Source organism: Aethalodelphis obliquidens, unplaced genomic scaffold (genome assembly GCF_003676395.1).
Source record: "Aethalodelphis obliquidens isolate GAN/ISIS:26980383/991018 unplaced genomic scaffold, ASM367639v1 scaffold149, whole genome shotgun sequence".
Lineage (NCBI taxonomy): Eukaryota > Metazoa > Chordata > Mammalia > Artiodactyla > Delphinidae > Aethalodelphis > Aethalodelphis obliquidens.
Window position 1 is genome coordinate 25,248 of NW_020838093.1, and position 20,256 is coordinate 45,503.

Below are 20,256 nucleotides of genomic sequence, written 5' to 3' on the forward strand. Positions count from 1 at the left end.
ACAGTGAATATACATATAGTTCATACAAAAAAAACAAACAGATTTTCTCATTCTTTCATAGCTAAAGTATTGCCACGGAAATATTTTAATATTTCTTTTGTACTGGTAATATATGAAACAGAAGACTTGAATATATGGTTACAGGAAACAACAAAGCAGAGTAAAAAAAAATAAAACAACAACAACAAAACTATTTTAGACACCTTTGGTATGAGAGAATCAGAATTTTAAAAGTAATTACTTAAATGTAAATAAATAACTCTTGCATCTATTTCCGAAGTGGATTTCAAACAGCACACAGTAAAAGTCAGTATAATAAAACCCTTTTTAAAAAGTATAGAGGAGCTGAGTAATATAGAGGAAAGGCAGAAGAGAATAAAAGATCTGGGAATGGGACTGAAATAAAAATCATGCTGGAAAGCAGCCTAAGTGATACAACTTTATTTATCAGAAAATCAATTAGCGAACTTCTGATCAATCAAGGCTAAAAGTGAGCCTTCATAGGTTACATAGCTCTTAAGGTCTAATAAAGGAGACGTGGAGTTCATAAGCTTTTACTGTTTTGAACCCTGAGACAATATCACTACATGTTACAACGTATAACAGATTAGAAAACACAGTTGTTAAAGAGAATGTCTGTGTTTTCTATATATGACTTTTGTAATGTTGGTACCTGGTTCAAAACTTAAAGCATAATTTTATGCTGTATATGTATGAAGAGAATTAAGAGTAGGCCAACTTTCTTTTTTTTTTTTTTTTTTTTAGCAGTACGCGGGCCTCTCACTGTTGTGGCCCCTCCCATTGCGGAGCACAGGCTCCGGGACGTGCAGGCCCAGCGGCCATGGCTCACGGGCCCAGCTGCTCTGCGGCATGTGGGATCCTCCCGGACCGGGGCACGAACCCGTGTCCCCTGCATCGGCAGGCAGACTCTCAACCACTGCGCCACCAGGGAAGCCCCTAGGCCAACTTTTTGACCTGAAATGATACAGGCTTATAACTTAAGAAATGTGGAAGTTAAGGTTTTACTATTCAAGTCACAATTTTGATAACCAGCAAGCACCTGGATTATGTCAACCAATGGAAAGAACAGTAAAATATCCTATAAAGCAGGTTTGTAGGCAACATTAAAAAACTCCATCATTAATTTCAGCCATCAGAAAAACACCATTTCAGGATATAAATTGAAAGGAAATTCAACTATTTCCTAGTATTTTAAACATTAATTCAAAATGAAATTAGATATTGAGTTTGTAGTAGCAATTTTTAAACTTTGGTTTCTTTAAAAAAAAATAGGTGAGAAATTAGAAGATTTCTGTTTGTAACAATAAATTACTTTGCAATCCTTGGGTATAAGAACTACTTTGGGAATATTTTCATGGAAGAAATTGAAGCTAGGAATATTATTAGAAGTATGCAATAAATGCAAATAATTACCACACTTCAGTTGGTTCAAAATGCAGTAAAAATATACCTAATTATACTTATTGCTATTAGCACTACATCAAAATCAGAAAAATATACCATATTATAATTAGATGGTGTGCCTCTATAAAAAGAACCGAGGTTCTAAGATTCACTTATTTTTCCTCCGAAGAAAAATAAATAGCTTTGTATACAAAACTTTCGATCCTAATGTTTACTAAACTAAGCACCCATCAGTTGGGATTTGAAATTTACTGAGGAGGATTCAGGCAGAGATCACTAACATCCCCCAAGCTGCTACAAACACTGGCTGGTGCATTAAGTTTTCCTCTCCTACAGCCTCTGGGCCAGGGCGATGTTGAGCGGCTTGGAGCCCAAGATGCGGCCATTCATCTCCGTCATTGCTTTAGTGGCCTCCTCAGGAGAGGAGAAGCAGATCAAGCCAAACCCTTTGTTTCGCCCTTCTTCCTGCATTACCTTAACTAATCTCTGCTAATTGATCCAAATGAAGAAAATTCCCTCCGTAGCTTTTCATCATCAGTGGTCTCATCCAGGTTCTTAATATAGAGTTTTGCCCCCCAGCACTGCCGAAATCTTTCCTGTTTCAGCTGTTCAGACATTTGCTTTAACTCAGCCTGTCACTCTGCTTTCTTTTGTGCCCGGCCTACAAAAAGCAGTTATCCATTTATGTCCTTTCCATTCATTTCTTCAGCAGCCTTTTTGGCAGCCTCATGGCTATCAAAACTCACAAAGCCAAAAAGCCTTTGGATTTCCCACTGGAATCTGTCATCACCTTAACACCCAGGGTTTTCCCATATTTGCTGAAAACTTCCCTCAGTCTCTCATCATCCATGTCATCTCCGAAGTTTTTGATGTAAACATTGGTGAACTCACTGGCTTTGTTTTGGAGCTCGGCTTCCCGATCTTTGCGGCTTTTGAATCTGCCAACAAACAGCCTGCAGTCCTTAAGCAGTGCCCCATTCATCTCCTGGATGGCCCTGTTGGTGGCAATCTGGTTCTGAAAGTGTACGAACGCATAGCACCTGGAGCTGTGATCATCACTCATCATCTTGGAGGACAGGATCTTCCCAAAAGATGAAAAGTGTTCATAAAGGGTTTTGTTATCAATGGATTTGTCCAGATTCTTGATGAACACGTTCCCAATTCCAGATTTCCTCAAGTAGGCGTCACGCTGAGACCACATGAGACGGATGGATTTGCCCTTTATAGGGTCAAAGTTCGTGGTGTCCGGGGCCTTCTGGGCATCTGCCAGCTGCAGAAAGTTCACGTAGGCATAGCCCAGAGAGCGGCAGGTGACCAGGTCCCTGCAGATGCGGATAGACAGCACGGGCCTCACAGCGCTGAACTTCTTAAACAGCAGGTCCTCGGTGACATCCGCGTGGAGGTCACCCACGTACAGGGAGGCCTGGCGGTACTTGGCACCTACATGCATCTCCTGGCTCCTCACCACCACAAGCCGGTCCCTAAGGAGCTCCTGTTGTGACTTCTGCAGGAGGGTGGCCCGGGCTCATGCGTGGTGGCCTCAGAGTCAGCGCTCTGAGGCCAGGCGATGCGGTTCATTCATGTACAGCTCCCCAGGCTCGGGCAGCACCCTCAGTCAAAAGCCCCTCAGCAACCAGTCCGGCCAACCCTGGAAGGGGGCGACAGAACCTTGAAATCTCAAAGAAGGATTCCTAGGTCAAGCCGGTCCTTCCCGGCCACTTGGTGAGGAATCTTCAAGTGGCGGGCTGGCCCTCCATCTCAGCGTTCTCCACAGCCATTCTCCGGTGGCTGGCTTCTGACTAAAAATAGGCCTCGCTCAGGCCGGTTTAAAGTTACAGCCGCCGGGGGAAAGAATTCCACAAGTGGCGTCTGAGGCGGCGGCCCGGGACGCGGCGCGCGGCCGGCGGGCGCGGGGCGCCGGAGCCCCGAACCGACTGGGACCCGGTCGTGCAGGCGCCACCGGCCGCATGCGCCCTGACCAACCCCGGCCGCTCTCCTCCCTGCAGACCCCGCCTAGAGTTCTTATTTTATCTTTTTTTAATCCTTTTTAAAAATTATATAAGTTTCAGGAATACAGCATTATAGTTCAACATCTGTATATACAACAGAGTGATCACCACCGTAGTCTAGTTACCATCCATCATCGTACAGTTGATCCCATTCACCCATTTCAACTACCCCTCAACTCCCTTCCCCTCTGGTAACCATTAATCTGTCCTATATCTGTAAGTTTGTTTTTCTGTTCTTTTGTTTGTTGGTTGGTTTGGTTTGGGGTTTTTTTTTTAGATTCCACATATGAGTGAAATCATATGGTATTTGTCCTCCATCTGACTTAGCATAATTATCTAAAGGTCCATTCATGTTGTCATACTTGTTTTTATCTTTGTGCATTTTCTTTAGTTTTTATCTTCAGACGCATTTTTCAAGAAATGTTTCAAACATATTGGATGAAATTGATATATAAAGGACATTTGTAAATTAGGGCTTTCTTATAGTTCTTAAGTTCTGTTTGAATTATTTTACCAATATGTCTCTTTCCCCCAAATTTAACTAAGTTCTACAGAGAAAGCGGTCTTAGACTTACTCCTTTTTTGGATACCACATAGTATTTTTTGTAATGATTTATATAGAGTGGTTGGTATTTAATGATTAGTATTTACTGAATTTAATAATAATGGAAATGGGGAAATATGCTGGAAAACATCACTGAGTTGTAACTGATTATGAACTCAACTGTTTTTCCAGTTCCCATTTTGACAAGAAAGGCTTGGTCAGACAACAGCTGGATGCTTTTGATGAGTTTATTCAGATGTCTATTCAAAGAATTGTGGAAGATGTTCCACCTATAGACCTATAAGCGGAAACAGCATGCTAGTAGAGAAGTTGAAGAACCAGTAAAATGGTTATTCTAATAAAGTAACATAAATAAGAGTATTGATTTGAAATTTCAGTCCTTAACTCACCTGGCCTAACAGTTAAAAAAAAAAAAAAGAAGAGGGTCTGTAGGTGTTTTTAGTAGTGTTCTTCTAGTATCATCAATCAGCTCCTGATTTATTCTTACTAATGAAGAGATGCATTTTTGCAAGTAATGTAAAACCCTAATCCTTATTCAGATAGTAAGTATTTAATAGCCAGTAAGACAGAACTCAGAGATATGATAGACTACTAAGAGAAGCAAGCCAGAAATAGTTATATTGCTTCGGAAAAACCTCACTTTTTTTCTTTTACAGTGTAAGGAATCATAAAAGAAAAAGTATGTGAAGGACTTTTTCCCTTGATTATTTGTTGCATGAAATACATTATCATAACAATAGAAGATATAATAAAGGAAAACCATCAATCATATTAGCTGTTTTAATTTTTCTAAGTTCATTGTAGTCTCTGTTTTCATATGCATGTTTTTTTAGCATTGTTAAAATCATAGCAAGGCTATAACTTTATTTAACTTATTTTTTATATAACTTTATTTATTTTTGGCTGCATTGGGTCTTTGTTGCTGCGCGGGGGCTTTCTCTAGTTGCAGTCAGCAGGGGCTACTCTTCGTTACGGTGCACGGGCTTCTCATTCAGGTGGCTTCTCTTGTTGCAGAGCACAGGCTCTAGGCATGTGGGCTTCTGTAGTTGTGGCACGTGGGCTCAGTAGTTGTGGCTCACAGGCTCTAGAGCACAGGCTCAGTAGTTGTGGCACATGGGCTTCGTTGCTCCACAGCATGTGGGATCTTCCCGGACCAGGGATCAAACCCATGTCCCCTGCATTGGCAGGCAGATTCTTAACCACTGCACCAACAGGGAAGTCCCAAGGCTATAATTTTAGAATCTAGTTTTACATGAATAATAATGACTGACCCTAGTTTTTGAGTAGAGAGGCAGCATGATGGGCCTTGAGGGACAGGGAAAACTGAAAAACAAGGGGAAGTAGGGAGAGCCCCAGAAATAGAATTTGACAGAAAGAGAGAATATTACTTCCGGCCAGTTCAGTCCCTCTTTTCTGTAGCTTATCTTGTAAGGGCTGATGTATTATTCTCATTCTGACTGGAGGTGCTGCACAGACTTCTGCTGTTAAGAACAAAAATAATTGGCACTTCTGGCACTGTGTTGGAAAATGGGCATAAAATGCCTTTTTTATACTTAGAGCATTTTCTCTTCATGGTCTTTGCAAAACAAGAGAGACAACAATATTATAATGTAGCATTTTCAAAGTGCCAGTGTCATAAGTACTTATGGAGGAAGAGATGTCTCAAGCTGGTATATCAGAGCCTACAGGAAGAGATGGGAGGGACTTTAACTCTGAAGGGCAGGGTAGGACTTGTCTTAGTAGAGAAAAGATACTTAATCATTTCAGCAAATAAATACTTGGTATATCAATATTTGGCTTGGGGATAGATTTTAGGGTCTATAACAGTATATGATTTTTGGTTTGATTTGTTTTTGATAGGTATTAGTAGAAGATAAGATGAAACCAGATTGTCACAGCCTTTGGATGTCATTGGATGTCAAGGGGAATTGTGGAAAGATTGTCAAAGAATGTGCATGAAGCATTATTTTAGAAAGATTACTTTGGAGATCATGTTTACTTGGCGTGGAGAGGCTGGAGTCAGATTAAAATCTTGGTATAGCTTGGGTTTCAGATAATAATGTCCTATACTAGAGTGATAGTAGAAATGAGTAGTTGGATGGCTGGCTTCCATTTGACTCATTATCACCACCAGTTCTCTATGCTTTTTTCCTACTCCAGTTTGGGAAGCTTGGGTGTCAACAATTTACCTTTAATGGTCTGCTTACTCTCATCTTCTCCTCCTCTGAGAATTGATCTAGAGAGAAATACACTATCCATTTATAATTGGAAAGTTTTCGTGGGTCTTGTTTTATTGGGCAACAAATAGATATGTTACTGAAAACTTTTTTTTTCTGCTAAGGGCTGAGCTATAGTCAGCCAGGGCTAGAAGTATTCAGTCCTTTATGTAGAGTAGTAATTAGGATTTTCTTTATGTTTAATTGAAGAGTTAGGTTTAGTTTTTCTATGTTCTATTGATGAGATTAGAGTATAGTTCTAATTGTCCAAATTTATCTTTTCTTTTTTTCCTGGTAACTGTACTTCTGACCTGAATGAAGGAGAGGGCACATGAAACGGCTGTGTAGATCATTAGTGCAAATCCATTTTAATTGTTTCATATAAATTCAGAGCGTATGATACGTGTATAGTCTTACTTACTTGTGATATATTAACTCTTGATAAATGTTGCTTTTTGTCTTACACCTTAAGAAAGTGATGAAGTATAAAACTTTATGTCTGTGAAATATGGCTGTTGACTTTGGAGAGTACCCATTAAAGTGGATTGATTTAGTCGGTTTATAGAGTTTTTTCTACTCAAAATGTTAATGGTGGTTTAAATGGAATCATCAAAAGTTTTATGGAAAAAAGTTATTCACCCTCTTCATGTTTTTTGGTTTCATTTTAGCCAAGATATTTGCTGAAGTTTGAACAGCTTTACCTCTCCAAGCCCATAAGAGATGGTGCTGCTTCACCAGTGTTGCCACGTGAAGCCAGATTAAGAAATCTCACGTAAGAAAGAGTTATTCCAGCAGCTGATATTGAAATACAGTTTAGAAAATGCAGTTTTAACCAGTTGAGGGTTTTAACAATTACCTTACTATTAACTTGTGATCTGCTTTTATTTTCTGCTCCACTTTATAACAGAAACAGTCATTAAAGAAGGTGAAGAACAACTTCAGATGCAGCATCAGAAAACCTTTATTGGTAAAGTTCCAGTTATGTTGCATTCAATTTACTGTCTACTAAATGGCTTAGCAGATCATGATCTTTGTGAGTTACATGGATGCCTCTTGGATCCTGATGGCTACTTCATTATTAATGGATCAGAAAAGGTATAGTAGCGTTCTTTTTATAAATTTATTTTATTTGTTTATTATTTTTGGCTGTGTTGGGTCTTCGTTGCTGTGCACAGGCTTTCTCTAGGTGCGGCGAGCGGGGGCTACCCTTCGTTGCGGTGCGCGGGCTTCTCATTGCAGTGGCTTCTCTTATTGCGGAGCACAGGCTCTGAAGTGCGCGGGCTTCAGTAGATGTGGCATGTGGGCTCATTAGTTGTGGCTCGTGGGCTCTAGAGCGCAGGGTCAGTAGTTGTGGCGCACGGGTTTAGTTGCTCCGCGGCATGTGGGATCTTCCCGGGCCAGGGCTCGATCCCATGTCCCCTGCATTGGCAGGTGGATTCTTAACCACTGCACCACCAGGAAAGCCCTAGTAGCATTATTTTTTTTAAATTACACAATTGTCATTAAGATTTAAATTATGAAAGTTGAAATTAAAAAGTAAGCTTTTCTATAGAATAATCTGAAAGTGGTAGTTGAATTATTTAGGGGGGTGACAGCTGAATTTATATAAACCAAAGTTTTATTTAGCTGTATATAATACGCACTAGAAATTTGGTCAGTTGTTCAAACTTGTATGTTTCTGTGGAGCATTTTTGCAAAATGGAGTTTGTAAAGTTCAAGAATTGATGTTTCAGTGAGCCTGTATGATGAGATTAAATTAAGATGCAGATTTCACGCTTCTTTCTACTTCAAGGACCTTGTGGGTTTTATGGCTGTAACTTTTATTGTCCATGTAGGTTCTGATTGGTCAAGAGAAAATGGCAACAAACACAACCTTTGTGTTTGCCAAAAAGGATTCTAAATATGCCTACACAGGAGAGTGTAGATCATGTCTGGAGAATTCTTTTGACCCACTATCTGGGTTAGCATGCTGGCAAGAGGAGGACAGGTATGGACTATTACATGATATTGTTTGGGTTTATTCCTGTTGGTCTAGTTTTGTAAGTTACCAGACTGCATGTTTAGTCAAAAAGTTTTTCTGGAGCATATTATCAGTGTTATATGCTAGGTATTTTATTATTTACTTACTACTGTGTAATAAATCACTCCAGTAGCAACATTTATCATCTTACAGTTTCTGGATGTGGCTTAATTGGGTCCTTTAGCTAAGTATCTCTCACAAGGCTTCAGTCAAGTTATTTGTCTGGGCTGCAGTCGTCATCTTAAGGCTCGTTTGCATGGTTGTTGGCAGGAATCAGTTCCTTGCCGCTTGGCTCCCCTCCATACAGCAACTGATAACATGGCAGCTCACTTTGGCAGAGAGAGTAATTAAGAAAATTTGTAGAGCATAAGGGCAGGATGGTAGTCACCTTTTTTTTGTTTTTCTTTTTTTTGGCTGCGCCTCGAGACTTGCAGGGTCTTAGTTCCCCAACCAAGGATTGAACCCAGGCCCTGGCAGTGAAAGCGCCGAGTCCTAACCACTGGATTGCCAGGGAATTCCTAGAAATCACCATCTTTTTATACCTTAATCTTGGAAGCAACATCCTATCATTTTTACCAAGTTCTATTTATTAGATGCAAGTCAGCACATCCAGTCCATACTCAAGGGAGGGGATTATACAAGGCAGTAATAGTAGGCAGGGATCATCGAGCACTATCTTAGTAGCTGCCTACCCTAGGCATGTTGCTTATAATAATGTAATATAATAACAGCTAGCATTTCTTGAATATTTGCTATGTGCCAATTATGTTACTCAGTTTGCTTGATTTAATCTTTACAACTGTATTGGAAATTTGTTGTAATCAACTCTTATTTAATTTCATGTACATTTTTTATTAAATTGTTTTGAATAAGGCACATGTGCACATTAAAATAGTTCAAAAAATTACAAAAAAGGGTACACTATAAAAAGTAGTCTTCCTTTGATCCCCAGATTTCTTCCCCAGCGGTAGCTGTTTGTTTATTTATGGCTGCGTTGGGTCTTCGTTGCTGTGCGCAGGGTTTCTCTAGTTGCGGTGAACTGGGGCTACTCTTGGTTGCAATGCGTGGGCCTCTCATTGCTGTGGCTTCTTTTGTTGCAGAGCACAGGCTTCTAGGTGCGCAGGCTTAAGTAGTTGTGGCTTGCGGGCTTTAGACCACAGGCTCAGTAGCTGTGGCTCATGGGCTTAGTTGCTTCGCAGCATGTGGGATCTTCCCAGACCAGGGCTCGAACCCGTGTCCCCTGCATTGGCAGGCAGATTCTTAACCACTGCGCCACCAAGGAAGTCCTGTGGTAGCTGTTTTTGATAATTTCTCATGAATCCATCCAGAAATAGTCTTAACACAAAATTATAAATGGGAGCATAACATATGCACTGTTTGAAGGTTGCTGGTATCCTTTAAAAATATATTTAGATCAGCAATTGATCATTGTTTTTGAGCTGTGATATTCCATGTGTAGATGTAGCATAATTTTTTGAACCATTTCTTTTTTGATGGACATTTAGGTTTCCAGTCTTGTGCTCTTACAAACAGTTCTGCAGAGTCTAATATCACTTTTATAAGTTTTATAAAGAAGGAGTCTTGAACATCAGAGATGTTTAAGTGCCTGAAGTTAAAATCCCGTGTAGAATAGGTGTTTTAAAGAATTAAAATGGTTTTTACTTGTGAATGGGGGTAGAACGGGGCCCAAGCACAAGGGTTTGGAAAAGATCCCCAGGTGACTGTGATGTGCATTTTTTGTTGATAAGCATTGGCCTGGATTATGGAGGGCAAAAGTAAGAACCCAGTATGTTAGACAGATTATCATGGCAGTTATGGGCAAAATGAATTAATTAGTGGCAGAGAAAGGAAAATCATCCAGATATAGTGATAAATTTGATATAATATGAGAATGAGTCGATTAAGATTGTATGGTTCTTACTCTGAGGTCCTAGATAAAATAGAGAACTCCCAAGAATTGGTTTTTAGAGTGAACCTAGTGAGTTCATTTTTAGACAAAAGATTTTGGGTGGTGCATGATGTAGGCATTCTGCTTTAATGTTTTGCTTATTCATAAAATTTTTTTTGATGAAACAAATAATAGACTGAATGGAATAATTGGTATCTAAGTCGAAAGAATGAAATAGCAATCGGAGACATGAGGGTTGACGGTACAGGAAAAAGATCAAGATGAAGATTTGCATATCCTTTATGTAAAGTTGTTACTGAACATCCGTGAGATGGGATAAGGTTTCTAAGGAAGAAGGCCTGAAGTAGGAGGAGGAAGACAACAGAAACTTTTATTAGATGGACCATGATAATGTAGGGTTATGAGGCCAAGAGAAGATAGAATTTGATATTGAAGGAAAGAAATTTGATTAAAACTGAGAAACCAGGTGTTGTGTAATGCAGTGTAAGCTAGTAACTTTTATTTCATTTCTGTCTGTGTTGCAATTAAAGGGGGAAAAATTGGAAAAGAGACGCTTATATGAGAGAGGCTGTTTGTTAATTTTGAAACATTGTTCGTATGTGGAGATACCTCACAGACCAACTAAGAGTTAATATTTATTTTTCATTTTGTGCTTAGCTTTTCCCACATTTGTCTATCCATATTCTCTCTTATTTTGCCCTCATTTCTTTCTTTCTTCCAAAGTTTTTAATTTTTTTGGTTGGGGGAAAGGACTGGGGGTCTGTGTTTTGCAGCCAAAGGTCATTTCCAAATCCAGCCTTGGGGAATTCTAGAGGATCTTGGCAGACAGAGAGAGTAGATAATGCAAGTTCTCTCAGGTCCAAATGACCAGTCTGTCCATCAAATGAGTAAACCTGTTCCATTGGTTTGAAAAGCAGCCATAGGACGTTCCTTAAAATATGAGAGGCATGCTTCTTTTGAAATACATATAATGAACATGTATATGAAATGGTTCTTATGATGTTTATATATGGCTACGATCTCTGTGTCCTCATATTCTAATGATGTTTTTTTTCCTAGGGTGCAAAAAGAGTGCTATTGGTCAGCACATTGTGGCAACCCTACCATATATTAACCCAGACATTTTCATCATTAATTTTTTTAGAGCGTTAGATTTTGTGTCTGACAGAGATATTTCAGAGCATATTATTTATGATTTTGAAGATCCAGAGATGATGGAAATGGTATTGCACAAGCAAAATGTATTCATAGTATTTTCATGAGATTTAAAGTTATTGACTGTTGCTAATCCTAAAACACAGTACAAAGCTGCTCTGAAGATCATTTTAGCTGTTGCAAACCCCATGCTGTTTACTGTGTAGTGCAAGCCTTCAGCCCTGCCTTGCCTTCTCTCCTGACAACTCTCTGTAAAATAGACATGAAACCTAGAGGCAGCCAGAGTTCATTGACATCAACAAGAAGAAAGAGTAGTAAGGAAAACCATAAAAGCATACTAGTCTGGCGCTATTTAGTATAAAGGGAAAAAGAGTAGTTGATACCATTTTTTTTTTTAAACCTTTTACTTTGAAATCATTTCTAATTTGTAGGAAAGTTGCAGATAACCCTCCTATACTCTGCACCCAGAATCACCAGTTGTTACCTTTGCCTCATTTACTTTAGGATTCTATTATCTATATATACGTTTTATTTTTTTCTGGACCGCTTGAGAGTAAGTTTCAGGCATTCATGCCCCTTTAATCCTAAATACTTCAGTGTATATTTCCTAAGAACCAGGACATTCACTTACCCAATTGTAGTATAATTATCCAAATCAGGACATTTAACTTTGATACAACACTGTTAGCTTTGCCATCTTATTCAGGTTTTTGCCTGTTGTGCTGATCATGTCCTTAATGGCATTTTTTTTTCTGGTTCAGAAATCTAGTCCACGATCATGTATTGCATGTTGTTTTTATGTCTCTTTAGTCTCTTTTTATCTTCCCTTGTCTTTATTTATTTATTTATTTTTGGCTGCTTTGGGTCTTTGTTGCTGCACGCGGGCTTTCTCTAGTTGCAGCGAGCGGGGGCTACTCTTCGTTACGGTGCATGGGCTTCTTGTTGCGATGGCTTCTCTTGTTGCAGAGCACGGGCTCTAGGGGCGTGAGCTTCAGTAGTTGTGGCATGCAGCCTCAGTAGTTGTGGCTCACGGGCTCTAGAGTGCAGGCTCAGTAGTTGTGGTGCACGGGCTTAGTTGCTCCGCGGCATGTGGAATCTTCCCAGACCAGGGCTCAAACCCATGTCCCCTGCATTGGCAGGCAGATTCTTAACCACTGCGCCACCAGGTAAGTCCCTGTCTTCCCTTGTATTTATCCTCAGTGTTTCAGAACACTGAAATTTTTGAAAAGGATAGGCCATTTATTTTGTAGAATATCCTCAATTTGGGCTTTTCCGTATTTCCTTATGATTAGATTCAATTTATGCATTTTTTGGCAGGACAAATACAGAGATCATATTGTGTACTTCCCAGGGCATCACATCAGGAGTCACAGGGTGTCATTTTGTCCCATTATTGGTAATATTAACTTCACAGTGGCATCTGTTAGGTTCTTCCACTGTGAAGTTACTATTTTTGTGGAAAGGTTTGTTGAGTCTAGATAAATATGCATTTCCTTAACAATTTTTTCCATTGATGATCCTTGTCTCAGGAGTAATTGATATTCTTAAAGTTGTCCTGAATTGTCCAGAGTCTTTAAGACTACAGAGAAGTAAGGTAATGTAGACCAAACACTAGTCACAGAGTTAGAAAGTGGAGTATATTTTAGTTATTAGAGTATTTATTGATATGGTTACATGACCCAAATGGATTCTTTAAATCCAACAGAGAATGAAACAAACAAATAAAATTCCCCACCCTTGTGGAACTAACATCCTAGTGCTTGGAGATAGACCATAAACAAAACATTTACGTGGTATGTTAGAACTATATGTCATGTATTTGCCATCCCTGCTATAAGGGTCAGTTAAGTTACAGGGGTGAATAAGATTATCCAGGGCAGGATGGAGAAAGGAGGGATGGGGACAGTTGAACACTGAGTGGATTATATGTAAAAATATGACTTTGCTTCATTCTAGTATTTGCCAAAAACACGATAGTGTGAGTAACAGAAATGCCCAAACTTTAAAGATTTGCTATTGTTTTCTAGGTATTTAAACTGCCTGACTTTTGCATCTACTCTTTTTCACCTGTGTTGTTTAAATCCTTCCATTGGTAGAGATGGCAAGCTAGCAAAACCAAGACAGCTGCATAATACGTTGTGGGGAATGGTGTGTCCTGCTGAGACTCCAGAGGTAATGCATTAGAATTTATGTTCAGGATAAAAAGTCTGACAGTAATTATGTAGGGTATAATTATTTTTAGAAGCAAATTTTTATTTAATTGTGTAGTGTAGTTTAGAACTAAGATATTATTTATAATTTTGTTCTTAGGAAGTAAGAGTACATCCTGAGGTCAAATTGAAGGAAAAATATTTTTGGAAAAGAATTTCGATAGGCATGTTAAATCAGTATGAGTAATACGTACTTTATTTATTCCAAGGGCCATGCTGTAGGACTTGTGAAGAATTTAGCTCTGATGGCTTATATTTCAGTTGGATCTCAACCATCTTCAATTCTGGTATTTTTAGAAGAATGGAGTATGGAAGTTTAGAAGAAATTTCTCCTGCAGCTGTTGCTGAGTGTGTATAGATGCAAAAAACTATTGTTAATCTTTAGTTATAGCTTATTATAGGGTTACTAAGTACAGAATGCTTTTGGTGTTGCATTTTAGTGCAACCAATATTTTTGTTAATGGCTGCTGGGTTGGAATACATAAAGATCCTGAACAACTTATGAACACTCTATGGAAATTGTGGCATCAGGTAGACATCACTGTGTCTGAAATAAGAGTCTTTAATTAACTAAGACCATGTGATCTGTGAGATTTCCAAATGAGGTATAAGACTAGTGAAAGTTATCTTTGCATTGGTATCTTTCTTGAACTGGTTTCCTTTGAATTGTAAAGTATATTGTCAAAATTATCGTTGATGTTTTGAGCTAAATTTAATTATAAGGTATTCCTTGCTTTAATGCCTTAGATATATACATCTATATGCATTGAGAATCTTTTTGTAAAGCTGACAACAGTACTTTTTTTTTTTTTTTTTGCCGTACATGGGCCTCTCACTGCTGTGGCCTCTCCCGTTGCGGAGCACAGGCTCCAGACGGGCAGGCTTAGCGGCCATGGCTCACGGGCCCAGCCGCTCTGTGGCATGTGGGATCTTCCCGGCCCCGGGCACGAACCCGTGTCCCCTGCATCGGCAGGAGGACTCTCAACCACTGCGCCACCAGGGAAGCCCCTGACAACAGTACTTTTAAAAAGGGAATGAGCATCTCTGATTTCTCCTTTGTCTGATTCCAGAGATTCATTCATGAAATGTGATACACCTCTATTAGATCTTCTTATGTTTAGAGGCTGTTGAAGGACTCTGGGATTAGGACGAATTTTTTTTAATCATTAAAATAGAGTATGAGTTCTAATACTCCCTGAAAATAGGGCTTTTGCTTTTAGTGTACTGTATTGAGGGATAGGGCTCAGGCTTTTGATTCTCTCAGATATACACCTTGGGGTCTGTCTAGGTGAAAGTAGGTTTGGAGAGAAACTGTAACACACTTCACCCAGAGCTGGCCTCCTATCTACGTAGCAAAGCAGAGAATCGAGGTTTGGCTGCTCCAAAGCAGGCAGACCCTGGGTTTTGATTCGGGTGTATTCCTACCTTGAAGTCAGGAACAGCATGCTTCACCTGAGGGCAGGCAGGGCTAAGAGAAAGCCTAAGAACCAACACTGGCTGTGTTTTTTATGATTGAGAACTCATTGTTAATGCCATGTGTTTCTGCTGAGAGCTGCCTTCAGCTTTTCTGTGTTCTCTAGGGTAAAATTGAGTTCTTTATGCTGTTTTAGGCCTCTTTGCCTTTCCATGGGCCCATTCCCTCAACCTGGAATGCCCTGTCACCCATGCCTCCTCAAAAATGGGTAATAGGGAAAAGGGTGCTTATTACTTTTTTCAGGTAAATCTCACTTATTCTGCAAAACTTATATTAACTCTCATCTCCTTCAGGATACCTTACCTGACCCCTCAATTTGATTTAGACCAGAGGTTGGCAAACATTTTCTGTGAAGGGTCAGATATTAAATATTTTAGTCTTTGTTTACCTTACCTGTTGTGTGTTGAACTCTGTTGTGTAGTGAAAAGCAGCCATAGACAATACGTAAACCAATAAAACTTTATTTACAAAAGCAGATGGCAGATGAGGGCAGATTTGGCCTGCAGGCTGTTCGCTGAGCCCCTGATTTAGATCTATCCTTGTGACTATATATGGCATATTTTCCTTAAATAACTTCTGACAGAATGTGTATACCAGATAGTAACTGTTGATTTATATGCCTGCCTCACTCACTACACTATTCAGTTTTCAGAGGCAGGGAACATGTCTTAATATGACTTTGTATTTTCAGCTCTGAGAATGGTGCCTGACATGCAGTGTCTGACACTGAGTGTGTGTTTGTTGAACCTATAAGTGGATCCTGTGTCCTTGGACTAGGCTCTTTAATCTTCTGTTGGGGAGTGTTGTTGGGATTTTATGAGTGGGAAAATTGTATTTTTCAGGAGTCTAGTAGTTTTCTTTTACTTCATATTTTCTGATAACCAGAGGTCCTCATTTTGCCTGTTTCTGGTAGGGTTTCCTGTCACTAGTCCTCTCTAGACCTACTAAAGAACCCCTGTTTCCTTTGGAACACAAGATACTATTTGGCCTTTGAGGAGACACAGCTCAGTTTATGTCTTCCTGTTAAGACAATAGAGCTATATTCTATTAGCTATATTGTAATATAATATTCTATATTCTATTAGGAATTCTCTAAGGATTGAAGGCAAGCATTTGAAAATGTCACTCATGCTGTTTTTGCTCACAAACAGTGTTTCATCTTAGATTGTTTTCTAAGGACAGGAAGTGGGCTAAGAATGTGGGGCATTTTCTGTTTCTTGACTTCTGACTCTTTGGGAGAACTTGATGTTTCTGATCAACCTTTTATGATTTACTGTTGTTTTTAAACTGAGTAATAAGCCAAAGCTTTTCCTTTCTTAAATAAACCTGATCTTTTTAAAAATAAAAGTGTCCAGATGTGATTTTACTTTTTTAAAGTACTTTTGTGGAGAAATACCAATCTGTTTTTCCATTTCCCAACTAACTGGCAATTCACTTCTTAGTTGACTTCCACGATTATACATTAGATATAGATAATTCACTGGAAATTCTTAATTTACTTTTTGACTTATACCTTTATATATAGGCACCTCAAAACCTGAAATGCTTTTAATAATTATTATGTCCTATATTGCATATTTTCCCAAAATATTTTTGATATTTTCACGGAATATATTTTCTAGTGCTATCCAGTAGAAATATAATGTGAATTACATATGCAGTTAAAAATTTTCTAGACACCATATTAAGGTAAAAAGGAAATAGATGGGACTTCCCTTGTGGTGCAGTTGTTAAGAATCCGCCTGCCAATGCAGGGGACACAGGTTGAATCCCTGGCCCAGGAAGATCCCACATGCCGCAGAGCAACTAAGCCCATGAGCCACAACTACTGAGCCTGCGCTCTAGAGCCCATGTGACACAACTGTTGAAGCCCGTGTGCCTAGAGCCTGTGCTCTGCAACAAGAGAAGCCACTGCAGTGGTAAGCCCTTGCTCCACAACTAGAGAAAGCCTGCACGCAGCAACGAAAACCCAATGCAGCCAAAAATAAATAAATAAATTTATATTTAAAAAAAGGAAATAGATGAAAGTAATTTTAATAATATTTTTATTTGACCTGATACATCCAAAATGTTATTTCAACATATAATCAACGTAAAAATTATTAATGAGAATTTTATATTTTTGTGTGTGTGAGATATTGTCTTTGAAGTCCAGTGTGTAGTTTATACTAACAACATATCTCATTTCAGAATGGCCATATTTCAGGTGCTCAGTAGTGACATGTGGCTGGTTACTGCTGTATTAGACAGCTAGGCTAGAAGCCATTTGTCTGATAGGCAATTGTGAGAAGTCAGGCTTATAACTGGGAAAGCCTGATCAAGGCAGAGTGATATAGGACTGGATACTGAAAGGTTACAGAGTGAAGTATGTATAATTATCAGAGAGGCAAAATAAGAAATTATCAGATACAATTGACCCTTAAACAACACAGGTTTGAACTGCATAGTTCCACTTATATGTGGATTATTTTCAGTAAACATTTTGGAAAATTATTTGGAGATTTGCAACAATTTGAAAAATTCACAGACTAACCATGTAGCCTAGAAATATTGAAAAAAATAATAAAAAGATATGTCATGAATGTACAAAATATGTATAGATACTAGTCTATTTGATCATTTTCTACCATAAAATATACACAAATCTATTAACAAGAGTTAAAATTTATCAAAACTTGTGCAAAGACTTATAGATAGTACATGGCCCTTTTGCAGTTGAGAGAAATATAAACAAGCATAAATATGCAGTATTGAATCATAAACTGCATAAAATTAACTATAGTGCATATTGTACTATTATAATAGTTAACCTCCTTTTAATATTGTGGTGAGCTCAAGTTTTGTGGGTATCCACTTAAAATCCCATGTGACACTAATCGTCTCCACGTGAGCACTTCATCTTTCCACTAAACTGCTTATCACAGTAAAAAGTGATGTCTTACAGTTCTTGCATATTCTTCTTCGTGTTTAGTGCAATACTGTAAACCTTGAATAACCCCATGGGACTCATTAGAAGTGCCACTAGTGTTGCTGGAAGTGCTCCCAGGAAGCAGAGAAAAGTCTTGACATTTCAAAAAAAAGCTGAATTGCTTGATGTATACTGTAGACTGAGATCTGTAGCTGCGGTTGCCAGACATTTCAGGATAAATGAATCCAGCATAAAGACCACTGTAAAAAAAAAAAAGAAAAGAAAAGAAAAGGAAATACGTGAAAGCATCACTACACCTATGCCAGTATACATGAAAATGTACTTTTTGTGAAATAACTTTTTATTTTATATTGAAAATGTAGCTTTTTTGTAGGTATAGGGTTGCTATAAGAAAGGCATACCTACTAATATGATTTGAGAAAAAGCAGTCATTATATGATGACTTCAAGCAAAAGGAAGGTGAAGGATCTAAAGCTGGAGAATTTAATGCCAGCAAAGGTTGGTTTGATAATTTTAGAAAGAGTTTTGGCTTTAAAAAAAATGTCAAGATAACAGGAGGATGACCAAGAGAGAGCAGACCAGTTCCTAGGCACAATTAAAAAAATCATTGAGGAGAAACAATAGCAGGCTGAACAGGTTTTTAATGTAGAAAAGAGTGCCCTATTCTGGAAAAAAAAAATGCCACCAAGGACATTTACTAGTAAGGAAGGGAAGCGAATACTAGGATTTAAGACAGAAAGGGATAGGCTAACTCTCCTGTTTCGCACAAATGCAGCGGGGTTTAGGATCAGGACTGCCCTTGTCTATAAAGCTGCTAACCCCCGAGCCTTGAGGGGAAAGATAAACAGCAGATGCCAGTCTTTTGGTTGTACTACAGCAAGGAAGCCTGGACATTGAGAACCCTTTTTCTAGATTGGTTCCGTCCATGCTTTGTCCTTGAAGTCAGGAATTACATTGCCAGTAAAGGCCTGCCTTTTAAAATTTATTTGATTTGGACAGTACTTCCCTGGCCACCCAGAACCCCATGAGTTCAACACTGAAGGCACTGAAGTGGTCTTCTTGCCTCCAATCACATCTAATTCATTCTGTAGATCAGGGGATCTTAGGGACCTTGATGGCTCATTACACATGGTACTCCATGGAAAAAATTGTCAGTGCTATGGTAGAGAAAGATCATGGAAGTCTGGAAGGATTATACCACTGAAGATGCTGTGTTATTATAGGAAAAGCTGTGAAGACCATCAAGCCCCAAACAATAAATTCCTGCTGGAGAAAACTGTCCAGATGTGCGCGACTTCACAGGATTTAGGACAGAACCAATCAAGGAAATCATGAAAGAGATTGCAGATATGGCAAAAAAGGTTGGCTGTGAAGGGTTTCAAGATAGGGATCTTAGAGAAATTCAAGAGCTAATAGACAGGACTTCCCTGGTGGTCCAGTGGTAAAGAATCCGCCTTACAATGCAGGGTTCAATCCCTGGTCAGGGAACTAAGATCCCACATGCAGCGGGGCAACTAAGCCCGCGTGCCACAACTAATGAGGTCACGTGCCTCAGCTAGAGCCCGCGTGCCACGAACTACAGAGCCCATGCACTCTGGAACCCCCGCGACACAACTACAGAGCCCACGTGCCCTGGAACCTGTGCGCCACAACTAGAGAAGAGAAAACCCGCACACCACAACTAGAGAGAAGCCCACACACCACAACAAAGAGCCCATGCGCCGCAATAAAGAGCCGGCATGCCACAACTAAGACCCAGTGCGGCCAAAAATAAATAAAATAAATAAATAATAAATCTTAAAAAAAAAAAAAAAAGAGCTAATAGACACCATACCAGAGGATTTAACAAGAGATGACTTGGACAGGAGTGCTTCTGAACCAGTGCCAGACAATGAGGAAAAAGACATGGGAGAAGTAGTGCCAGAAAACAGATTGACATTAGACACTCTGGCAGAAGGGTTCTGATAATTAAAAACTGCTTTTGACTTCTTTTACAACATGGACCATTCTATGATACTGGTGCTGAAACTAAAGCACACAGTGGCCGAAGGATTAATACTTTATAGAAACATTTTTAGAAAAATATAAAAGCAAAAAAGTCAGATAGAAATGAGGATGTAAGGACTTCCCTGGTGGCACAGTGGTTAAGAATCCGCCTGCCAATGCAGGGGACACGGGTTTCAGCCCTGGTCTGGGAAGATCCCACATGCCGCGGAGCAACTAAGCCTGTGTGCCACAACTACTGAGCCTGTGCTCTAGAGCCTGCAAGCCACAACTGCTAAGCCCACGTGCCACAACTACTGAAGCCCATGCACCTGGATCTCGTGCTCCGCAACAAGAGAAG

The 20,256-nt window shown here is 39.3% G+C and overlaps 1 protein-coding gene and 1 pseudogene across 17 annotated transcripts in view; one reads left to right on the forward strand and one right to left on the reverse strand.

Annotated features, from left to right (window-relative positions):
• LOC113616537 (DNA-directed RNA polymerase II subunit RPB2-like) overlaps positions 1 to 20,256 on the forward strand; it is a 150,914-nt gene that overhangs the window by 13,770 nt on the left and 116,888 nt on the right. For 6 of the 17 annotated variants that reach the window (XR_003431323.1, XR_003431326.1, XR_003431325.1 and 3 more), the window contains exons 3-5: positions 6,884 to 6,987; positions 7,123 to 7,310; positions 8,051 to 8,202. Coding sequence is in view for 3 of the 17 variants with exons in the window: in XM_027099922.1 (XP_026955723.1) it covers positions 7,158 to 7,310; positions 8,051 to 8,202; positions 13,327 to 13,471; positions 13,719 to 13,829 (561 nt within the window). In the remaining 14 variants the exon portion in view is untranslated. Of the gene's footprint in view, positions 1 to 6,883; positions 6,988 to 7,122; positions 7,311 to 8,050; positions 8,203 to 13,326; positions 13,637 to 13,718; positions 14,389 to 19,135; positions 19,421 to 20,256 lie in introns of those variants that run through there. The other 11 variants (XR_003431330.1, XR_003431331.1, XM_027099924.1 and 8 more) reach the window with 10 other exon arrangements.
• LOC113616536 (polyadenylate-binding protein 4-like) lies at positions 941 to 4,925 on the reverse strand (annotated as a pseudogene).